The 20,149-nt window shown below is 38.8% G+C and overlaps 1 protein-coding gene across 1 annotated transcript; it reads left to right on the top strand.

Moving 5' to 3' along the window:
- The first annotated feature begins 1,718 nt into the window (after window positions 1–1,718).
- Window positions 1,719–19,079, top strand: LOC131072260 (ubiquitin-NEDD8-like protein RUB1). The gene is made up of 3 exons (XM_058008387.1): window positions 1,719–2,043; window positions 2,888–3,147; window positions 18,710–19,079. The coding sequence occupies exons 1-3, from the start codon at window positions 1,951–1,953 to the stop codon at window positions 18,816–18,818; spliced, it is 462 nt and encodes a 153-aa protein (XP_057864370.1). The 5' UTR covers window positions 1,719–1,950; the 3' UTR covers window positions 18,819–19,079.
- Window positions 19,080–20,149: the final 1,070 nt, after the last annotated feature.

Here is a 20,149-nt window from a genome sequence, read left to right as displayed (position 1 = left end):
TATCTTTATATTGCAAGGGGACATGTTCTCCTTGGTCAATATGTACAAATATTAAAAAACATCAATCTCTAATCATACATATGCTCTTGTGATGCTCATGTAGAACAAAAATAATTTTGTGAATACAAATAATAATCAAATAATGCTTGAGATGTGGAGATGATTCAAATGAATGCATCAAATTTATTTCAATACAAGGATATAGGAATACATTGTGCAAATTTGTGTTTAGTTCACATAAAGGGTCAAGGTAACCTTTAACAAAATTTGAGTTTGGTTGGGACAAGTTTGTGATCACGACAATGTCCCAATGACCACAAATTTGTCTTAGAACATGAAAGAAGCTAAATTACAATGAATAACAACACAAGAATATATGTTATAGGTAGATAGATTGTATACAGAATGGGATAAGAGTTTGCACAAAATTATATCATTTGTCAACATATTTACATGTGAAAACATTCTTTCTAAAAATAAACAACAAAATTAAAGGAAAAATGATGTTACAACTTATCAGATTTGAAAATATTAATTAGTAATCTTAAAAGAAAGATAAGGTTGTGTAGGATCAATTGAGTTCTCCAAATGTAAAGGAAAATAAAATTTTCTTTTTTACTTTAGGTAAATTCTAATAAAATATATATACATAAACACAATTAACTCGAACTAATTAATGAAGTTACTAGCTAGGATTGATAATTTGATAATTAATCAATAAAAGAATAGAAAATAAGCGGACTTAGCTCTACAACAAATGAATACATAGACATATGTAGAGATTTAGAATAATAAATTTGACAAATTGATAATTGCCTTAGAATCAAAATATTTGTTGAAAATATGTAGGGACAAGTTTCCATGACTATGGATCTATCTTGTACTATGCAATATGTAGACCACTTTTCTTCCCTTTGCATAATGTGTCTTTGACTTCTTTGGTTCTTAATGTATATGCTTTGTAAGACTACCAATATATCACAAGGGGCATGTTCTACTAGGTTAATGTGAACAAATTGAAATCATCAATCTCTGATCATTCATATGCTCCTATGAAGCTTGGATGCTTGTGTAGAAGTAAAATCATTTTTGTACACCTATTAAAGAGTGTAAATGCAAATAATAATAAAATAATGCTTGAGATTTAGAGATGATTCAAATGATGCATTGAATTCCTTTAAATAGCATTACATTGTGCAAATTTGTGTTTAGTTCAAAAAGGGTAAATGTGAGAATTAACTAAATTTGAATTTGATTCCGACAAGTTTGTGACAATGTCCTAATGACCACAAATCTGCTTAGAACACGAATGAAGCCAAATAACAATGAAAGTGTACATAAATATATGTAGTTGACACATGGATAGTACACAACATGAGATGAGAGTTTGCACAAAATTAAACACAATATTTTTTTGTCAGATTTTTTGTGGCTTAACAATAATGGGGATGCAAAAAATGAAGATTTCACTCCTGAAAATTTCATAGAAATCCTTGTATTTTACAATTTTTAGAAACGATACGACAGTCTGTTTTATGTAAAATTTAACAGCTTCCCAAAATTATACCATCTGTCACTAATGTATATAATAAATAGGTGGATAGTATACATCATGAAATGAGTGTTTGTATATAATTATATCATTTGTCAACATATTTATTTGTGACATCACCTTACAACTATTTGAAAACCTTAAATTTAGAAATATTTTGCAGATTATTTTCTAGTAATATACGGGCACAATAAATCGAACGCACGCCTTCATCTTCCCATGTTGACTGCTGGGTGGATCGTTATTTATCTTACATAGAACCATATGTATATATGTTCCTTGGATCATATCTCTGTTACCACCTTTCACAAGCTTCTATTCAGTTATAGGAATTGGTTTGGTTGGTTACTATCATAGCAGTTAGAGGGGTTTGAGGAGGTTTAGAGAAGAAAGCAAAGATGCAGATATTCGTGAAGACCCTGACAGGAAAAACAATTACCCTTGAGGTCGAGAGCAGTGATACCATCGACAATGTCAAGACAAAAATTCAAGTGGGTTTTATTTCTTGTTCATATTTTATCGGATTAAGTTTTCTCAATTTCCTTCCTTTAGTTGGGATTTGAGTGATAAAAACTATTCTTTGAATATTTTGAGGTCGGTTTTTCTATGTGGGCTCTGTGTCATAATTAAGGAATTTCAGCTTTCTGTCAGGATTACTATGTTATAATTAATATTATTTTTTGCTGTGTTTTTAGTTGTGGGTTATGTCGATCTCTTGTCGAAGATGGGTTTTTGATTATAGTAATGCATTTTTTATGTTGAGTGCTGTCTCTTAAGCATATTTTTGTGCTTTTCAGAGTATACTTTTATATAGTTTTTTCAGGGTTTGTTTCTATAAGGTGTGTTTTGTCCTTTTTGTTTGTGGGTTTTGTTATAATAATCTTTTTCAGTTGGGTCTCTATTGTGTCAACCTTCCTTGCTTCTTTTTTTTTTTTTGGTACTGCTGAGTTTTGTCTAATCAGTGGTTTTTGTGAAAATCGAGGCGAGTTTTGCCGTTCCCCTGTACGATGTAGATTCATTTAAAATTTGGGTATTTTGTCCTATATAGTGAGTTGAGTTATTTTCTTGGAAGTTTGGTGGAACTGTTTGCAAAAGCTGATCAGGGCGAAATTTTTCTTCATGGATTGAGAGGTTTATTGAGTTGGGCCTGCAATTGACTGTGTTGATTATAATTAAGGAATTTTAGCTTTCTGTTAGAATTATTATGTTACAATTACTATTATTTATACTGAGCTTTTAATTGTAGGTTTATGCCAATCTCATATCGAAGATGGGTTTTCGATTATAGTAATGGATTATGCATGTTGAGTGCTGTAATTGACCGTGTTGTTCCAGGACAAGGAGGGTATTCCACCAGATCAGCAGCGGTTGATATTTGCTGGGAAACAGCTGGAAGATGGACGAACGCTTGCAGATTATAATATCCAGAAGGAATCGACCCTGCATTTGGTGCTGAGGTTAAGGGGAGGCATTTCCATTAAGGTGAAAACCCTTACTGGAAAAGAGGTAGAGATTGATATCGAACCCACTGATACCATCGAGCGGATCAAACAGCGGGTCGAGGAAAAGGAAGGAATACCACCTGTACAGCAAAGGTAGGAAGTTATTTAAAACGTTGTTGAGATTCTAGAGTCAGCTTAGTTTGTTGGGTTGCTTTGATGTGTCGGGATAAAGATCTGTGGTATTCTTTTATTCAAAGAGTAGGATTGAAATTTAGTAGTTATTTATAACTTACTTTTCCAATTCAGTAAATAACGATTGTTTTTTTCCCCCCTTCATTAACCATAAAAAATAGGCAAAATTATTTCTATTTAGGTATCTTAACTTTGGGCAAATAGGCAAATGGGGTTGGAAGTCAAGTGGGCTTAACTTTAAGGAAACACCATGGTTAAGCATGCTTGAGTTGGAGTAGTACTGGGATGGGTGACCTCCCAAGAAATCCCAATGCTTCACCTATGTGAGCATCACCTAGATGCAATGAGTGCTTAGTGTTCCATTCATTCTCACGAGAGATGGGTTCTTGTGAACCACTACTCATTAATCATGGGTCAATGAGTTTGACTCAAAAACTACACAGTTGAATCCTGATAGCAATATCACTATCTTAACTTTGTTTTATGAAGACATAAATGATGCAGTAGGCATTCACCGACATTCCTATTGATACTAGAACTATTTAACCTACATAGAACATAACACCAATCGTGTAAACAGAACATAAACATGTGTAAAGCTTCATGTCTCTCATACAGCCTGAGTAGCTCCTTCTGCCTGCCTAATTTTAATGCTTCATGAAGTTTGAATCCAGCATGCTCCACAAGCTTCCTGACCATCTTGACAGGGCCAACCAGACGGCTGTCCAGTCTTCCAAAAACCTAGAGACAGTTGTATACCCAGCAATGTTTATCTGTCTCATATTCGTTTCTACCTCCAGAATCTCATTGACTATAATCTTAGCCATGGCAGGGGCAATGCACCAGGTATGAATATTGCCAAGACTCGGAGATTAGTTTCTATTTTTGCAGCCAAACATGTCCGATACTACCCTTCCATTATCAACTCCATAGCAATGGTTTCTGCCTGCCAGTTTCTTACTGAAGGCTTTCAAATTTTAATAGCCATTTTCCTAAGAAACTATTGGAAGACTGCAATGGATTTAAATTTCCCCTTGACCTTTTTCTCTATATTTTCTTCTGCAGAAACTGTCTTGTTCCATTCAGTTCTAAAATAGGAGACATCCATGTGTAATTTCTTCTAGATTGGAGAAGAATGTCTGGAATCCTGGCTTCAGGTGCTTAGCATAGCCCTCTTATGTCTCTGTAATCCCTTGAAGTTTTGTTTGAGTTAGCCTTGTACCATTCTTGGTCCTTGTCTTCATAAAAGAAACAAATTTTCCTTTCCATATTAACCCTCGCTCGTTGGATTCATTTAACCCTTGATTTTGAGAGAAGAGGAATAGAGCTGAAAACTGAACTCTAAAGTGAACCACACAAAACAGGGGAGCAAACTAGAGGACAGAAGCCATGCCTAGGAACTGAAATTAGTAAATCGCTCTTGAAGCTTGTGAGAGTTATACGATACAGTCATGAATATTCTGAAGGTATCACCATACCCAGATGGTCTTGGATTTCCATTCATCATCTTGTTGTAATATAATAGTGGCAAAAGTGGGGGAAAGGTTGCTTGTAAGATTTGAATTGCATGCCATCTTGTAGTTGAACCTGCAAAGAATGGAATTTTCAGTGACTCGACTCACTTTTAATTCAATTTCTTGGGACTAACTTGCAAGCTATTCCTTCCTGTTGATGTGTATTTTGTACACGACCAAACACAGAATAAAATACCTAAAGGTACCTTATCCTCTCTTGAATAAAGCTCCCGAATGCTGAAGATATCGCGAAAGGATCAATCAGAGAAGCTTCAAGGTTCCTGTTATGTAGGATCTCTACTCGTGGATAAGCTATTTATGGTATGATGTGATTTTGCTGGAATCACAAGGGGACTTACACTCGATGACCTGAACGTCTGATTTGCTGGAATCACAAGATTTCACTGGCCTAGATTTTGAAAAAAAAAGAAAAAGGATGAGGGCGAGGAAAGGATCTAATTCTGACACTAAGAATGTAGGAGCAATGAATGATCTTTGATGAAATTCTAACTAAGTCTTGTCTTGACATCCCAGGACCATCTCCACAAGGTTAGTGCGATCTTCGGAGGAAAGCTTTATGATGTTGAGATCATCGCTATAGGCATAGACACCATCAGGCTGATGCATATCAATGAAGAAGCGACAATTGAAGTTAAGCTTAAGCTGAATGATTCCAGTTGACTACACAAGGCATGTCTGCAATCAACAAACTGCTAGTAGTATGGATATACAAATTTCACCATCAATCAAACACATTTCTTCCACTCATCTAATAACATGAAATCAAATCTGAGAAGTATAGAGACCATGCAAATTGTTGAATCGACCCATAGATTTCACCATTTCTTCAATGAAGTTTACAAGTCTTTTACAACAACATCTTGGCAACAATCTTTGCCTTCTCTTTCTATTCTACTCTAACTGCTATTCTATTTGCTATTAATCATTAGCTATTCTAACCTCTATGAATTAACTATTAACCTTCTAGCTATTAATGACTAACTATTAGCCTTTACAAATGAGGAGCTAGGGCTTATATAGCGCCCTCAATACAATTCAATGGCTCCGATCAATTTGAGATCAATGGCCGAAATTTTACAATGAAAACCCTAATTAGGGTTTGTTACAACAAACTCAATTCTGGCCAATGAAATAATTGCATTATTTGGACACATGTCTTCTCTGGAATATTCGACCAATGGAGAACCAGGGTAGGTACATTGAAGTTTGTGCCATTTTTGAGGAGTCACGTACATTGAATCTGGACATGCTGAGGTGGACCAATTTGATTGGAGGAGTGATGACTGGGATGCCACCTTGTCTGACACTTGCAACTTGGTAGATATTCAATTTGATGATGCTGAGAAGCTAACTTTAGTTAACTCTTCTGAAACTGTCTGCTTCTCCAACGGACCCTTGCTCTGACCTCCTTTGTCTTTGATGTGCAGGATGGATGGTGTACCTTTCCTTCGAATGCTGGACTGGAAGAGGTCGTCCCTGATGATGCTGGACCGGAGACGGCCGTCCTTGTTGATGCTAGACTGGAGAAGGTTGTCCTTGTCTTGGCTTGATCTTCTTTCATCTGCAAAACAAATCAAAAGATGATTAAGGACACATAATAAATTCATTTCAACATAGTATTTCACACCTTAAATCATCAACAAAAAAAATTAACATGAAGTTAGTTCAAGACTCTTTCCAAGGATAGGCCCTATAAGAATTTCGCTCTGGACCCTCTGGAAGGGTCAGGAGCGAATTTTGCATTCCTGGCTCATTTAGATCTCCTTTCAACGTTACCTCACAATTAGCTCCTCGCCTGGCCCCAACAAGGTGAAAAATAGCAGTTTCAAATGATTTTGCCTTGGACCCTTTGGAAGGGTCAGGAGTTATTTTCTTGATTAGGCCTCAATTACCCCATTTTTTCACTCCAAAATCCTCCAGAAGGTGAGCATATGCTTGTTTTAGTCCAACAAAGTCTAGGGATCCATCCTTTTAGCTTGTCACATGGGCAAATTAGGTGATAATGAGAATTTCACTCTGGACCCTTTGGAAGGGTCAGGAGCGAAATTCCTTCTTTAGGCTTTATTTTACACTTCCTTTACTTCAATTCACCCTACAAGGCAAGAATATCTCACTCCAGCCTCAACCATGCCATAGGTATCAACATTTTAGCTTCACTCAAGGGAAAAATGGTTGATTTGGAGAATTTTGCCTTGGACCCTTTGGAAGGGTTAGGAGCGAATTTCTCTCTTTGCTTGTTTTCCTTCACTTCAACTCATCTTGCAAGGCTTAAACAACCTCTCTCCAGTCTTTTCATGCCTTAGGAATCAAAATCTTGTCTTGACACAAAGAGGAAATAGTGACTTTGATGAATTTCGCTCTGGACCCTTTGGAAGGGTCAGGAGCGAAATTCACTTTTTGCTTGCCTATTCACACTAAATTTCACTTTCTTCACTTCACTTCATCTGGAATCCCCCATATTGAACCCACTTCTCAACTTGGCAACATTGGTTCGATCTTCACAAGGCCCAAAAGGAGAATTCGCTCAAAAAACTAGCCAGGGACAGGACCTATCCAGAATTTCGCTTTGGACCCTTTGGAAGGGTCAGGAGCGAAATTCCAATTTTAGCTCAAAGTTTGCATCTTTGGTGGATAAACATCTTTCCAAGGCATTCCAAATAGCTTCTCTCACCCTAGTCTAGGCCTAGTTTTATTCAAATCTTGAAGGAAAAGGTATCTTTAGTGTTTTTCGCTCTGGACCCTTTGGAAGGGTCAGGAGCGAATTTCTTTGCTTGTAGCTCATTTTTCATCATTCCAACTTCAATCCACCTCACAAGGCTAGGAAATAGTTCTCTTCTTTCACCCAATCCAAGTTTGATTTGAGTTTGCAAGGGAAAATAGGTGACTGAAGAATTTTCGCCCTGGACCCTTTGGAAGGGTCAGGAGCGATTTTCATCATTTGGCTCAATTCCTCCAAACTTGATAATCATTGGCAATTTGGAGTCATTCTTAAGGCCTTCTTTGATCTTGATCCACACTAGATTTGGCATAAAATTGAGGGAAAAGATAGGTTTTGCACAATTTCGCCCTGGACCCTTTGGAAGGGTCAGGAGCGAATTTCTTCCTCTAGCCCAAAATCATCATTTTTGGAGACAACAATTAATTCAAGGGCAATCTCAAGGGCATCCCTCACCTTAGTCTAGGCATGGCTTGGCACAAATTTTGGAGAAAATGATGGGTTTTAGGATTTTCGCTCTAGACCCTTTGGAAGGGTCAGGAGCGAAAATCTTATTTTAGGACAAATTCTACCATTAAACTCACCTCCAAGGTCAAGGAAACTTTGCTCCATCCTTCCCTAATTCATAAAAACCAAAAGCTTGACTTGATTTGCAAGGAAGATAAGTGATTTTAGGAATTTCGCTCTGGACCCTTTGGAAGGGTCAGGAGCGAAATTCCCTCTCTAGGCTTGAAATTTCATCTTTTGTTGCTTTCCATCATTCTTCAAGGCAAGAATATGTTTATCCTTCCTCCAACATGCCTTGGACACTAAGAACTTGGCCTAACAAGGAAGACAATGAGGTCCATGAAGATTTTCGCTCTCGACCCTTTGGAAGGGTCAGGAGCGAAAATCATGATTTGAGCTTGATTCTCCATTTCTCCAACTCCAAACCACCTCAAGAGGCAAAAACATGCTATCCCACTTCCATCTATGCCATAAAAAACTAAGGACTTGACCTCCTCCAATGGAAAAATTAGGTGTTTCTAGGAATTTTGCTCTGGACTCTTTGGAAGGGTCAAGAGTGAAATTCACTATTTGGCTCAAAATCCTTCACTTCTCAATGCTTTCAAACATCCAATGGCAAAAGATGTCCATCCTTCCTTTCAAGGTGCCTTGCAAATCAAAATTTGGTCAAACTATGGAAGAAATGAGTCTTAGGTAGATTTTCGCTTTGGACCCTTTGGAAGGGTCAGGAGCGAAAGTCTTAGTTTAGGCTTGATCACTCACTTTTCCAACTTCAAACCACCTCAAGAAGCAAACTTAGATCATTCTCCACCTAAGGAACAAGGATTGGATCCCAAACAAAGTAGCAAATGAGGTTTATAGTGAATTTCGCTTTGGACCCTTTGGAAGGGTCAGGAGCGAAATTCTCTTTTAGGCTAAAATATTGCTCTTCAAAATCATTCAACTCCATCTCAAGGCAAGAACATACCAATTCATTCCCCAACATGCCCTAGAAACCAACCAACACTTAGTCAAAATTTGAAAGGAAATGAGAGCTACAAAGATTTTCGCTCTGGACCCTTTGGAAGGGTCCGGAGCGAAAATCACTTTTTGGGTTGGATCCTTGACTTCATTTTCACATTTCTTCATTCAAACAAGCGTTTTTACCTTCATTCAAGCTTGGGAATGTGTTAGTTCTAGGTTTTGGTCAAAGTAGAATGTCTTATGGAGAATTTCGCTCTGGACCCTTTGGAAGGGTCAGGAGCGAAATTCGCTTTGGACCCTTTGGAAGTGTCAGGAGCGAAATTCGCTTTGGACCCTTTGGAAGGGTCAGGAGCGAAATTTGACATTTTGGTCTCTCCGTCAGGATCATTTTATGGAATATAACATTTAAGTATAAGAAATTCCGAAATTCGCTTTGGACCCTTTGGAAGGGTCAGGAGCGAAATTCGCTTTGGACCCTTTGGAAGTGTCAGGAGCGAAATTCGCTTTGGACCCTTTGGAAGGGTCAGGAGCGAAATTTGACATTTTGGTCTCTCCGTCAGGATCATTTTATGGAATATAACATTTAAGTATAAGAAATTCTTATACTTCAAGTTATATTCCATATGTACTTTCAGGATGTTTGAGAGTGGTTTCGGACCTCCAGGAGTTATATTGCAAAATCTAGTTTTTGGAGGATTCTTCAGTTTTCCAGACTTAGTCAAATTTCAGGATCAGGACATTTGAGACTTAGCCAAATTTCAGGATCAGGGCATTCCAGACTTAGCCAAATTTCAGGGCATTTGAAGATCAAGATGACATTCCAGACTTCATCATTCACCAACTTGACCTAGCTCGGACCTTCAAGAATGATACTTACTCACCAAGCAAGACACAATTAGCAATAAGAGCAAAACCAGGCCCCAAGGAAGACTTTCAAAGAAACCCTAACCTGGAGCATCTACTGACCCAACCTAGCTCAAGCAGAGCCTGCTATCTAGCGATCCCCCTGACAACACTCATCATGCAAAGGCCAATAGACAAAACCCTAAAAGACCTAGAAAAACCCTAGAAAGCAAAAAGTAGGGGTCCCCATTTGCAATGGGGCGATGTGTGAATACGTCACAACACTTCCCCATTTAATTTTTGTTTTTTAATATATGGCTGTCATTTTTTTTTATATTTTTGATTATTTGATCTTTTCTTCATTTGCTGAGTTTTTACTGTTTGGTTCCTTGTCAATTGAATTCCATTCTCACTTTTGTCGACACTGTGTCTGATCAGGAGCATTGTGGAGAATCGGACTGTATCATACCACACCATACTAATTTCCTTTGCAGAATGGAATGGAGGCAGCATGACAAAACTACAACATACCAAAGCGAAGGACTCATCGATCAAAAGATTCCTTCACTAGAAGTTTGCCCTATAAAGGAGAGTGTGTGGAACTTCTTTGAACCTTGTGGAGCTTGCATAGCACATCACACGACAGATATGAGGCAATGCGACCTTCAGATGGGTCCGCACCCATCTGCATCGAGTTTTGTGTTTTCTTCAACCGTCTGGGCTTGGGGACCTAACGGAGGCCAACACAGATTGCTCCTAGTGCTTGGAGCTAGTATATAAACACCTCGTATGATCTTTGGAAAGCAACGTTCATAGTAAGGGAGTTAGGATTTGATAAACTTTTTTGCATTTTCATTGTAATAAGCCCATGGTGGCCTGTGTGCTTGCATGTGGGGGTAATGGGCTTGATGTACTTGGCATATGGGGAGCCTATGGGCATGTATGAACCCTATTATGATCAATTCAATGTTGAATTCTATTGCAAGGCTGTATAGTCCATTTTGAATCCTCCATCCTTGATTGCATCATACAAGAGAGATCTGAATCCTTTGGGAGTGTGTGTTTTGGAACACCCTTGTGTGGATAGATTGTCGACTTGAGGCAAGCTGCGGTTGTTGTTAGTCGAGCATTGAATTGAGGTAATTGCAACCCCGAGCCATATTGCCGAATTGAGGTAGTCACACCAATCAAAATGCCAGTAACGGCCAATATCATCAGAAGGGTGGAGGAGATGGACATGATGAGAGCCATGAAGAATTGGCTGGGTGCTATGGAGGAGGATAGGAGAAAGAGAATAAACCCTAGATCGAAGGAGAGTGACAATGAAGAACCAAGGATACATACCACCGAGAGAGAGGACTCATACCACCGCGGAGGAATCCTACCAGTTTGCGTTGAAGGTCGAGGAGAAACTAGCCAAAAGAGTAGTTTGGATGCTGGGGAGTAGAAGTCGGAGAATTTTAGAAGGATGGTTGCAATACAATTGGAAGTCATATATTCAACGAAATAGAGGATAGAGCCCTTATCGAAAGGAGAGAAAATCGAGGGAGGACTCATACCGCAATCAGAGGGAAGGAGAAGATTACTATCGTGATGATGGATATTGGAGGAATGAAAAAAGATTTGACTAGGGAACCTGTTTCAAATGTAGAGAGGTAGGACATTGTGCCTTTGAATGCCGCTAAGGAATTGTGAGGAAGTAGAGAGAGCCCAAAGCCAAAACAACATACACTGAGGAAGAATTAGACGGATCTTCTAGACATCTGGAGTGAGGAGACTCGTTGGTCATGAGGAGAGCCTTGCTACAGATAGAGGTCAAGGAGAAATCGATGCAGAGAAAGAGCCTATTTTGGACAAGGTGCAAGCTAGGTGGCAATTGTTGTAATGTCATCATTGACAGCGGTAGCACAAACAATTTGGTCTGAAGAGGATAAAACATTTGAACCCATACCAAATTGCTTGGATTCAATATGATCACAAAATCTTGGAAAGTGAACAATGGCTCGTCAATTTTCACATTGGATTCTAAAAGGATGAAGTGTTGTGTGATATTATGTTGATAAATCCTTGCTGTTTGTTGCTATGGAGACTTTGGTAGTATGATAGGAGGGTCATACATTATTGAAGGAAAAACACCCACAGTATGACCATTAATGGGAAGAAGCATATCTTGACTCCTCTAGAGGAGAATAGAAGAAAGTAGTGTGCGGCAATGCAAGGATCTGTTTGGTGGATGGAAGGGAGTTCCTAGATGCATTGAAACATGAGAATACTTGTTTTGCGCGCATTGCTGGGAAGTGCAGTAATATGGATTTTGGAGGTACCACTACAAAAGGGGAAGAAGCACCACAAAAGGAAGTTGTAGAGAAGCTCAAAGAGTATCAAGATATTGTGTCAGAGAATGTTCTTGAAGGATTGCCACCAATCTGGAGTATTAGCCATAACATAGATCTCATATTTGGAGCAAGCCTGCCTAACAAAGCAACACACTTGATGACACTGACAGAGAATTTGAAATTGAGTAGATAGGTGTACGAGTTTTTGGAGCAATGATTGATTTGGGAGAGCCTGAGCCCATGTGTAGTCCTTGCTGTCTTGTCAGTAAAGAAAGATGGAGAACGGAGGATGTGTATTGATTCAAGAGCCATCAACAAGATCACTATTAAGTACTGGTTTCCTTTGCCAAGAATCAATGACATTATGGACTGTTTGAGTGGTGCAAGATACTTGACCAAGATTGACCTCAAGAATGGATACCATTATATCAAAATTCGAGAAGGTGATGAATGGAAGATAGCATTCAAGACCAATGAAGCATTTTATGAGTGGCAAGTCATGCTCGTTGGACTCACTAACACACCAAGCACATTCATGTGGTTGATGAATGGAGTGTTGAAGGAGTTCTTAGGTAAGTTCCTCATTCTTTATCTAGATGACTTTCTGATTTTTAGCAGGACAAGGGAGGAACATATCTGACACATTAGGCAAGTGTTCCAGTAGTTGAGGGAAGAGAAGTTGTTGATCAACATCAAGAAGTGTAGTTTCATGGAGACAAAGTTGTTTTACTCGGGGTTTGTTATCTCTATGGAAGGATTGAAGATGGATTCGGAGAAGGTGAGAGCAATTGCAGAATGGCCAACGACAATAGACATTAGGGAAGTAAGACCTTTTCATTGTTTGGCAAGTTCTTACTGGAAGTTCATTAGGAATTTTAGCACCAGTTTCACACCAATGATGGAGAACATGAGACAAGATCAAAAGGAGTTACGTTCAAAGCATAGAGGAGCTTTGAGTTGCTGAAACAAAAGGTGATGGAGCAACTGGTACTAGCTTTATCGGATTTCAACAAAGTGTTTCAAGTGGATTGTGATGCTAGTGGTAGTAGTATAGGAGTAGTCCTAAGTCAGGAAGGAAGGTTAATTGCATATTTCAGTGAGAAATTGAATGATGGATAGAGAAGATATTCAATGTATGATCAAGAATTCTATTGCATAATTCAGGCTTTGAAGAATTGGAGGCACAACTTGCTACCGAAGGAGTTTGTACTAAATACCTACCATCAAACCCTCCAATATGCACAGAGAAGATATTTAGTGTATGATAAGGAATTTTATTCCATAATTTAGGCTTTGAAGAAGTGGAGACACTACTTGCTACCGAAGAAGTTTGTACTATATACCGACCATCAAGCCCTCTAGTACCTGAATAGTCAAGGCAAGTTGAACTAGAGGCATATATGGTGGGTGGAATTCATGCAAAAGTTACATTTGTGTCTTGAAGCACTAGAGTGGGAAGTCAATGTTGAATGGTTGAATGGACCGGAATACTGAGAGGGGGGGGTGACTTTTCTTTGATATTAACTTTAACAATCAATCTCATCAACATGAATCAACTCATCCAAAACAAATGAAAGACACATCCACAAGATAAACACCAGATTTTTGTACGTGGAAAACCCATATGGGAAAAACCACAGAGAGGGTTAACTCTCAAGATAATATAACTAGTTATATAGTGTTTATAAAGGCTCATTGTCGGATTACAATGGCTTACTGCTGGAAAGCTCACTGCTATAGAAGTAATAAAAGCATTGAGGAAAATTGCATCTACAAATGCATGAGATCAGTTCCAGGTTAGCTCCGGTAACAACACCGTTGCACTCACACACTTCCTCTTGCACTTTCACACTCACATGCACACACCTTTGCTCTTACTCACACTTATTTTTTTTTCACACACATTCACACATCATCTTATATGTGTGTGTGTGTATCAATGGTAAGCACATACACCAAGACAATAAGTCGGCCAAGCATAAAAAGGATCTATACAACATTGCATCGCTTGGATCAACGAGTGACATAATTACCGAGACCAAAAACACGCCTTGAACAAACTTTGTCGGGCTCAACGATCTTTTACATGCTTCCTTGCCAACTGTCGGAACACATGCTTCAACTATTGGAGCAAAACTAGGTCAGCTGGACCCAAAACACAAACTTCCAAGCATACAACCAACTTCCATAAACATACTTCAGACAATCTTCAAAACATGAATACCATAGATTTTGGAGCACAACAATTATAGGTCATACTGTAATAATGCAATACTATCACATTGCACAGACATCTAGATAGCAACTCAATTGCCACAACCAAGACCAGCTTGTCCTTATACTTCATACATACCTATCTAACATTGTTGCCGAACATCACATACATACCTATCTTCCATTGTTGCTCAACATACATACATACCTGTCTTCCATTGCTGCTCAACCTGCTAGATCCAGAACTAACCGGATCACTGTTATATCTGGTCCTAATCGGATCACTGGGTTTGACATCAATGACAAATATTCACACAAATCTAGCAGTCAATTCGGGTGGTAGTCGCATTGAGCAGAGGAAGAAACCTGATGTTGCAGATGAGGGTGACAATAATGAGATTTTGTTGATTTTGTAACTAGGTTAGGAAAATAAATAGGATTTGGATTGCCTTAAGGCATCATCCGAATCCTTATAGGGCTGGGCCCTGCTTCATTAAGGAGGCGTGCAACTAGGGCTGGGCCCTATCTCTATGTGCACAAACTCGAATAGGGCTGGGTCCTTTATCTCCCACACGCCAAGCAACATGAAACATGTTCATCATATTATAGGGCCGACCTTATATCACTTCATGTAACGTGTTATAGCTTGGAGATATTTAAAAGTTGGCGCCAAGTTCTAGACATAGGCCGACTCAAATAGGTCATCTCCATGCATATAAAAGAAGACTCATTTGCCAAGCAAGATATCCATTCAGTCAAACAAGACCTAAGGCGAATTATCTCCTTCTGAGGAAGTGCGAATGATGCGACCCATGACTCTGCCTTTTGGAGTGCACTTGGTGTGCAGTGGTGCGGCCTAGGTGTGCACTCTTGGTGCAGGTTGGTGTGCACAGCTGGTGCAGACCCTGGAGTGCACTTGGTGTGCAGTGGCGCAGCCTAGGAGAGCACTCTTTAGTGCAGGTTGATGCAGACATAAAGCACAGCTTGGTGCACACTCTGCAGATTGGTGCGCACACTTAAGTGCAGATTGGTGCAGCCTAGATTGGTGCGACCAAGGTGCAGATTGGTGTAACTAAGATGGAGAATGATACAAGATAAAGGTGCAGATTGCTGCAATTTGAATGTGCAACCTGAATGCAAAGACAAGTGCAGATATGAGTGTTGTCAATAGTGCAAATCGTTTGGGACTAATCTGCCCTTGCATATACATTCAGTTGACCTGAGATAAGTCTTCCTTGTACTTCTAAAGTTATTGATTAATTCACAATCAGATCCGAGGATCTTTCTTGCTGGGTTTTTCCTCCGAGAGGGAGGTTTTCCCAGGGTAATCTTGTGTTGTGTGATCCTCTATTTGTATGCTTTACTGTGCAACTTTAGTTTTCTGTTTATTGTGGATAATCTGATCATGAAAACTAACAGATTTGACGAGCTAAGGCATTTGTATAAGGCTGATCTTGATTTTGTAGAGGCCTGGAAGGCAAGTAGAGACTCGGTGGTAATTGATTGAAGCAAGTGGCTGGATTACTTCATTCAAGATTACAAATTGTTTATCTCAAGTAGTTCAATGTTGGAGAATTTGATCAAGGAGAAACATTCTGGAGGATTAGTAGGACATTTTGGCATTGAGAAATCTGTAGCCTTGGTGAATGAGAGTTATTTTTGGCCTCAAATCTACAAGGATGTCTTGAAGTATGTTCAGGAGTGTAGGACTTGCTAGGTGGCTAAGAGAACTAGTCAGAATACTGGTTTGTATCAACCTCTTCTAGTTCCAGAAAGACCTTGGGAGGATATTAGTATGGATTTTGTGTTGGGATTGCCAAGTACTCAAAGAGAACATGACTGCATATTTGTAGTGGTGGACCAATTCTCCAAAATGGTACATTTCATTTTTTGTAAGAAGACTCATGATGCAATGCACATTGCTGATTCATTCTTTCAGGTAATAGTGAGATTTCATGGACCACTGCAAAGCATTGTTTTTGGTTGGGATACCAAATTTACGGGATGCTTTTGGAGAACAGTGTGGAAGAACATGAAGATAGACTTGAAGTTCAACTCCACACTTCATCCTCAAACCAATGGACAAAACGAGGTGGTAAACAAAAGCTTGGGAAAGTTGCTTGGGTGTTTATTAGGAGTCAAGGCTGGAAATTGGGATTTGATCATACCACAAGCAAAATTTGCATACAATAATTTGGTAAACAAGAGTATTAGAAAGACACGATTTGAAATTATTATCGGAATGCATCCTAGAGGAGTGCTAAAATTCGTAGACCTCAGTTCAAAAGACAAGTGGAGTGTGGAGGTAGAAGAGTTTGCAAACCACATGGAGACCATGCAGAAGGAGGTCAAGCAACATTTGGAGACCATGAATGGTAAGCACAAGGATTGGGTAGACACCAAAAGGTCATGGTGCATCTCGAGGAGAGGTTTTTGGTAGGTACATAATGACATGGATGAGATTGTACCCCGCCAGGGAACCCCAGAGGAATAACAATCAATAAACCAAAACAGGGCCTTGTAAGATCTCAAAAATTTGATTTTGAAAATGCTTATGAGGTAGAGTTACCAGAAGGCATTGGCATCTCACTAGTCTTCAACAACCTCTACCAGTACCATAGAGGACAGACTAATGAGGACAACACAAAAGCATCACTTTAGGACCAACCATCGTAACTGCAATGGGAGCAAATAGAGCAGATTTTGGATAGCCGGGCTATGTGTGGCACCCAAAACAAGGAATATAAGGAGTACTTGGCCAAGTGGAAGGGCAAGCCAATGGAAGACGCAACATGGATCCCAGAGACCAAGCTGTAGCGTTTTGATCATATTCAGAGCTAGCAATGTGTGAGGCACATTTTTCAAATAACCCTAGGGGGTATGATGTTGGAGCATCTTGGAGAATTAGATTGTATCATACCACACCAAACTAATTTCCTTTGCAGAATGGAATGGAGGCAGCATCACAAAACTACTACAACATACCAAGGCGACAACAACTGGGGACTTATCAATCAAAAGATTCCTTCACTAGAAGTTTGCCCTATTAGGTAGCCTGGGATCGGACCTAAAGGAGAGTGTGTGGAACCTCTCCGAACCTTGCGGAGCTTGCACAACACATCACATGACAAATATGAGGCAAGCAACCTTGAGATGGGTCTTGCACCCATCCACATTGAGTTTCGTATCTTCTTCAATCGTCTGGGGCTAACTTATACATTTCGCTGGAGATAGGGATTTGGACCAAATAGAGGCCTATGCGGGTCGCTCTTAGTTCTTGGAGCTAGTACATAAACACCAATGATCTTTGGAAAACAGTATTCATGGTAAGGGAGTTAGGATCCGAAAGACTTTTCTACGTTTTTATTGTAATAAGCCCATGGTGGCCTGTGCACCAACATGTGGGGACAATGGCTTGATATACTTGGATATGAGGAGCCGATGGACATTTATGAACCCTACTATGATCAATAAAATTGCATGTTTTTGTTTTGTGTTTAGTTCCATGTTGAATTCTGTTTCAAGGTTGGATAGTTTATCTCAGACCCTCCATCCTTGACTGCATCAGTGTCATTGCTGTGTAAATTGAATTCTACTATGATTGTAATTGAGTTTAGTAAGTGCTGGGGGTTTTATTTACCTATGTTGTTGAAACCTTATTTTCACTTGCCTCTCTAGCAGTGGTATTATTTCCTATAATCCAACAGTATTATGCAACGATAAGCTATTTTATTTCAATCATTTTACTTTTGGTTTAGCATTATAAGTGCATTCAAATGTTATTTAGTTGTCAGCGTGGTGGCTAATTGGCCGTGATTTATTCCCCACCTCATCTATGTGCACTTGGTCTTATTATGGTGATTTTTTTATGAACTCACATGAGTAAGATTATGTTTAAAACAGAAACTCAATGTTCTAAGCATGGAACTCTTGATTGATTTAGTTGCCTTCTTTCTACTGGTTTACTCATCGTAAACTTACCACTGCAGTGGGAGTAAAATTTGGCAGTCACAACATTATACATACTCTGAAATGCAGAGCAGAGGTTTTCATTTATACTTTAGTCACACAAAGTTTCCCATATAATTTTACCATTGCCATCTCTGTTGTACTGCTTCAGTTCTGAATAAAATTTAAGTCCTTAAATTCCCTCCCTGAATTGAACATGTTTTATCATAACTGTTTGTTATGTTTACTTACTTAAAAAACAGTAATCATCTTTCAGTCTTCCTAGTAATTGTAGCTTCCCATATGAGTTTCCATTTCATGTATTTATAGAATGGAAAGAGGTAAGACATATATATGCATCTGCATTACCAATATGCCAACTGCATGAGGTAAGGTATTGAAAGTTAACTTGAAATAACAAAATACTATTCTTGATTTCCATGGTGAATATTGTCCTGCAGGCTCATCTACGGGGGAAAACAAATGAATGATGAGAAAACAGCCAAAGAATATGGTGTTGAGGGTGGTTCTGTTCTCCATCTTGTGCTGGCATTGCGTGGTGGCTGGTAATAAATTTGTTTAGAACTAAGCACCAGTGATAGTTGTCATTCTTATGTATGCAGCTGTCATGATGTTATGGCACTGTTTGTCTACCTGTTATTTGTTGGAAGGGAGCAAAAATATGAATAAAGCATTTAGGCCATTTTGCTCCATGATTTTTTCTTGTTAACAATCTTATATCGACATATTTTCCATCCCGATGTTTGATTTCCATATCTGCTTGGCAATCAGAAAATTAATGGATATGAATACATACATTCATTTTGTTCATTATGTTGTTTTAATGAGATAGTACTGCAATATTGAAAATGGAGTTTGACTGTCATGTTTTATTTGGAACAATGAATATATGCATGAGTAAGCTGGCTGCTTGTCATGCTGTTGTATTTTGTACATATAACAAATGGAATGGGATGTGACATGTGGTGTTGGCTTTTCCGCCAACAAATGTAACAACTATCTCAATCTCCATTTCCACATTGAAGTAAAAATTTGTTGAGCAGTGCTGTAGCTATGTACAATATGCTTTAATGTAGTAATGGTGTTAAACAGTTAAATACAACTATGCAGAGAATTATGCAATATGTTGTTATGTACCTCTGTAGCCATCTTAATTACACGTTGAATTGGAAGTATGGATCATATAATCTCATGCCCAAATGAATCCAGATCAAGGACAGTATACACTGAATGGAGGTGCATTTAATAGAAACATCTAATGGAGGTGTCCTTAACAGAAACACTAAATGGAGGTGCACTTAACGGGAAATTTGTACTGTTTTGGCATTAGCATGCATTGGTGGTGGTCTTGGACAGAAACATAATGTGCTCTATCCTTAAAACATTTTTTTAATATAGGGAGGTTGCAATGCATTGCACAAGATGTCACAATACTTAGAAAGTTTACTTATATCTCAACTAGAGATCTATTTTTTATTTCTGACAGATCCTACTGTAAGGAGAGCTATGAGATGGTCGATCTGCTTGATTTGGAATCATGTGGAAGTGGGATGGAGCATTGCAGAGACGCCTATAAATCTAGGTTTCTGAGAGAGGTCATGGAGGCAATGGCACAACCATCAGCCCTGATGTAGCTCTTAGTAACTATGTAATATTTTTAACAATTTTCTTGTATGCGGTTTTAGGGTTCTTGCTTAAGGGTAGAGGAAGTGTTATGTGAAAGTTTTGTGAAGAACTGGAAAGGTTGGGCTTGAAGGCTCATCTATGGTCTTACAATTTGCCTTGAATCTGCTTTGTTTGAACATGCCTAATGCATTTTGTGAGCTTCTGTTCCAGGAATGCTTTCATGCAGGTGCATGTGTCAATGAATTAGTGGCTGA

The sequence above is a fragment of the Cryptomeria japonica genome, chromosome 10 (assembly GCF_030272615.1).
Source record: "Cryptomeria japonica chromosome 10, Sugi_1.0, whole genome shotgun sequence".
Taxonomy (NCBI): domain Eukaryota; kingdom Viridiplantae; phylum Streptophyta; class Pinopsida; order Cupressales; family Cupressaceae; genus Cryptomeria; species Cryptomeria japonica.
Note: the sequence above shows the minus strand (reverse complement) of the source record. Positions and strands in the feature narration are given on the sequence as shown.

Coding starts and splice junctions, on each gene's coding strand:
- LOC131072260 (XM_058008387.1), top strand. CDS start 1,951: ATGCAGATATTCGTGAAGACCCTGACAGGAAAAACAATTACCCTTGAG. Junction 2,044..2,887: donor ATGTCAAGACAAAAATTCAA/GTGGGTTTTATT, acceptor GTGTTGTTCCAG/GACAAGGAGGGTATTCCACC. Junction 3,148..18,709: donor ATACCACCTGTACAGCAAAG/GTAGGAAGTTAT, acceptor ATTGTCCTGCAG/GCTCATCTACGGGGGAAAAC.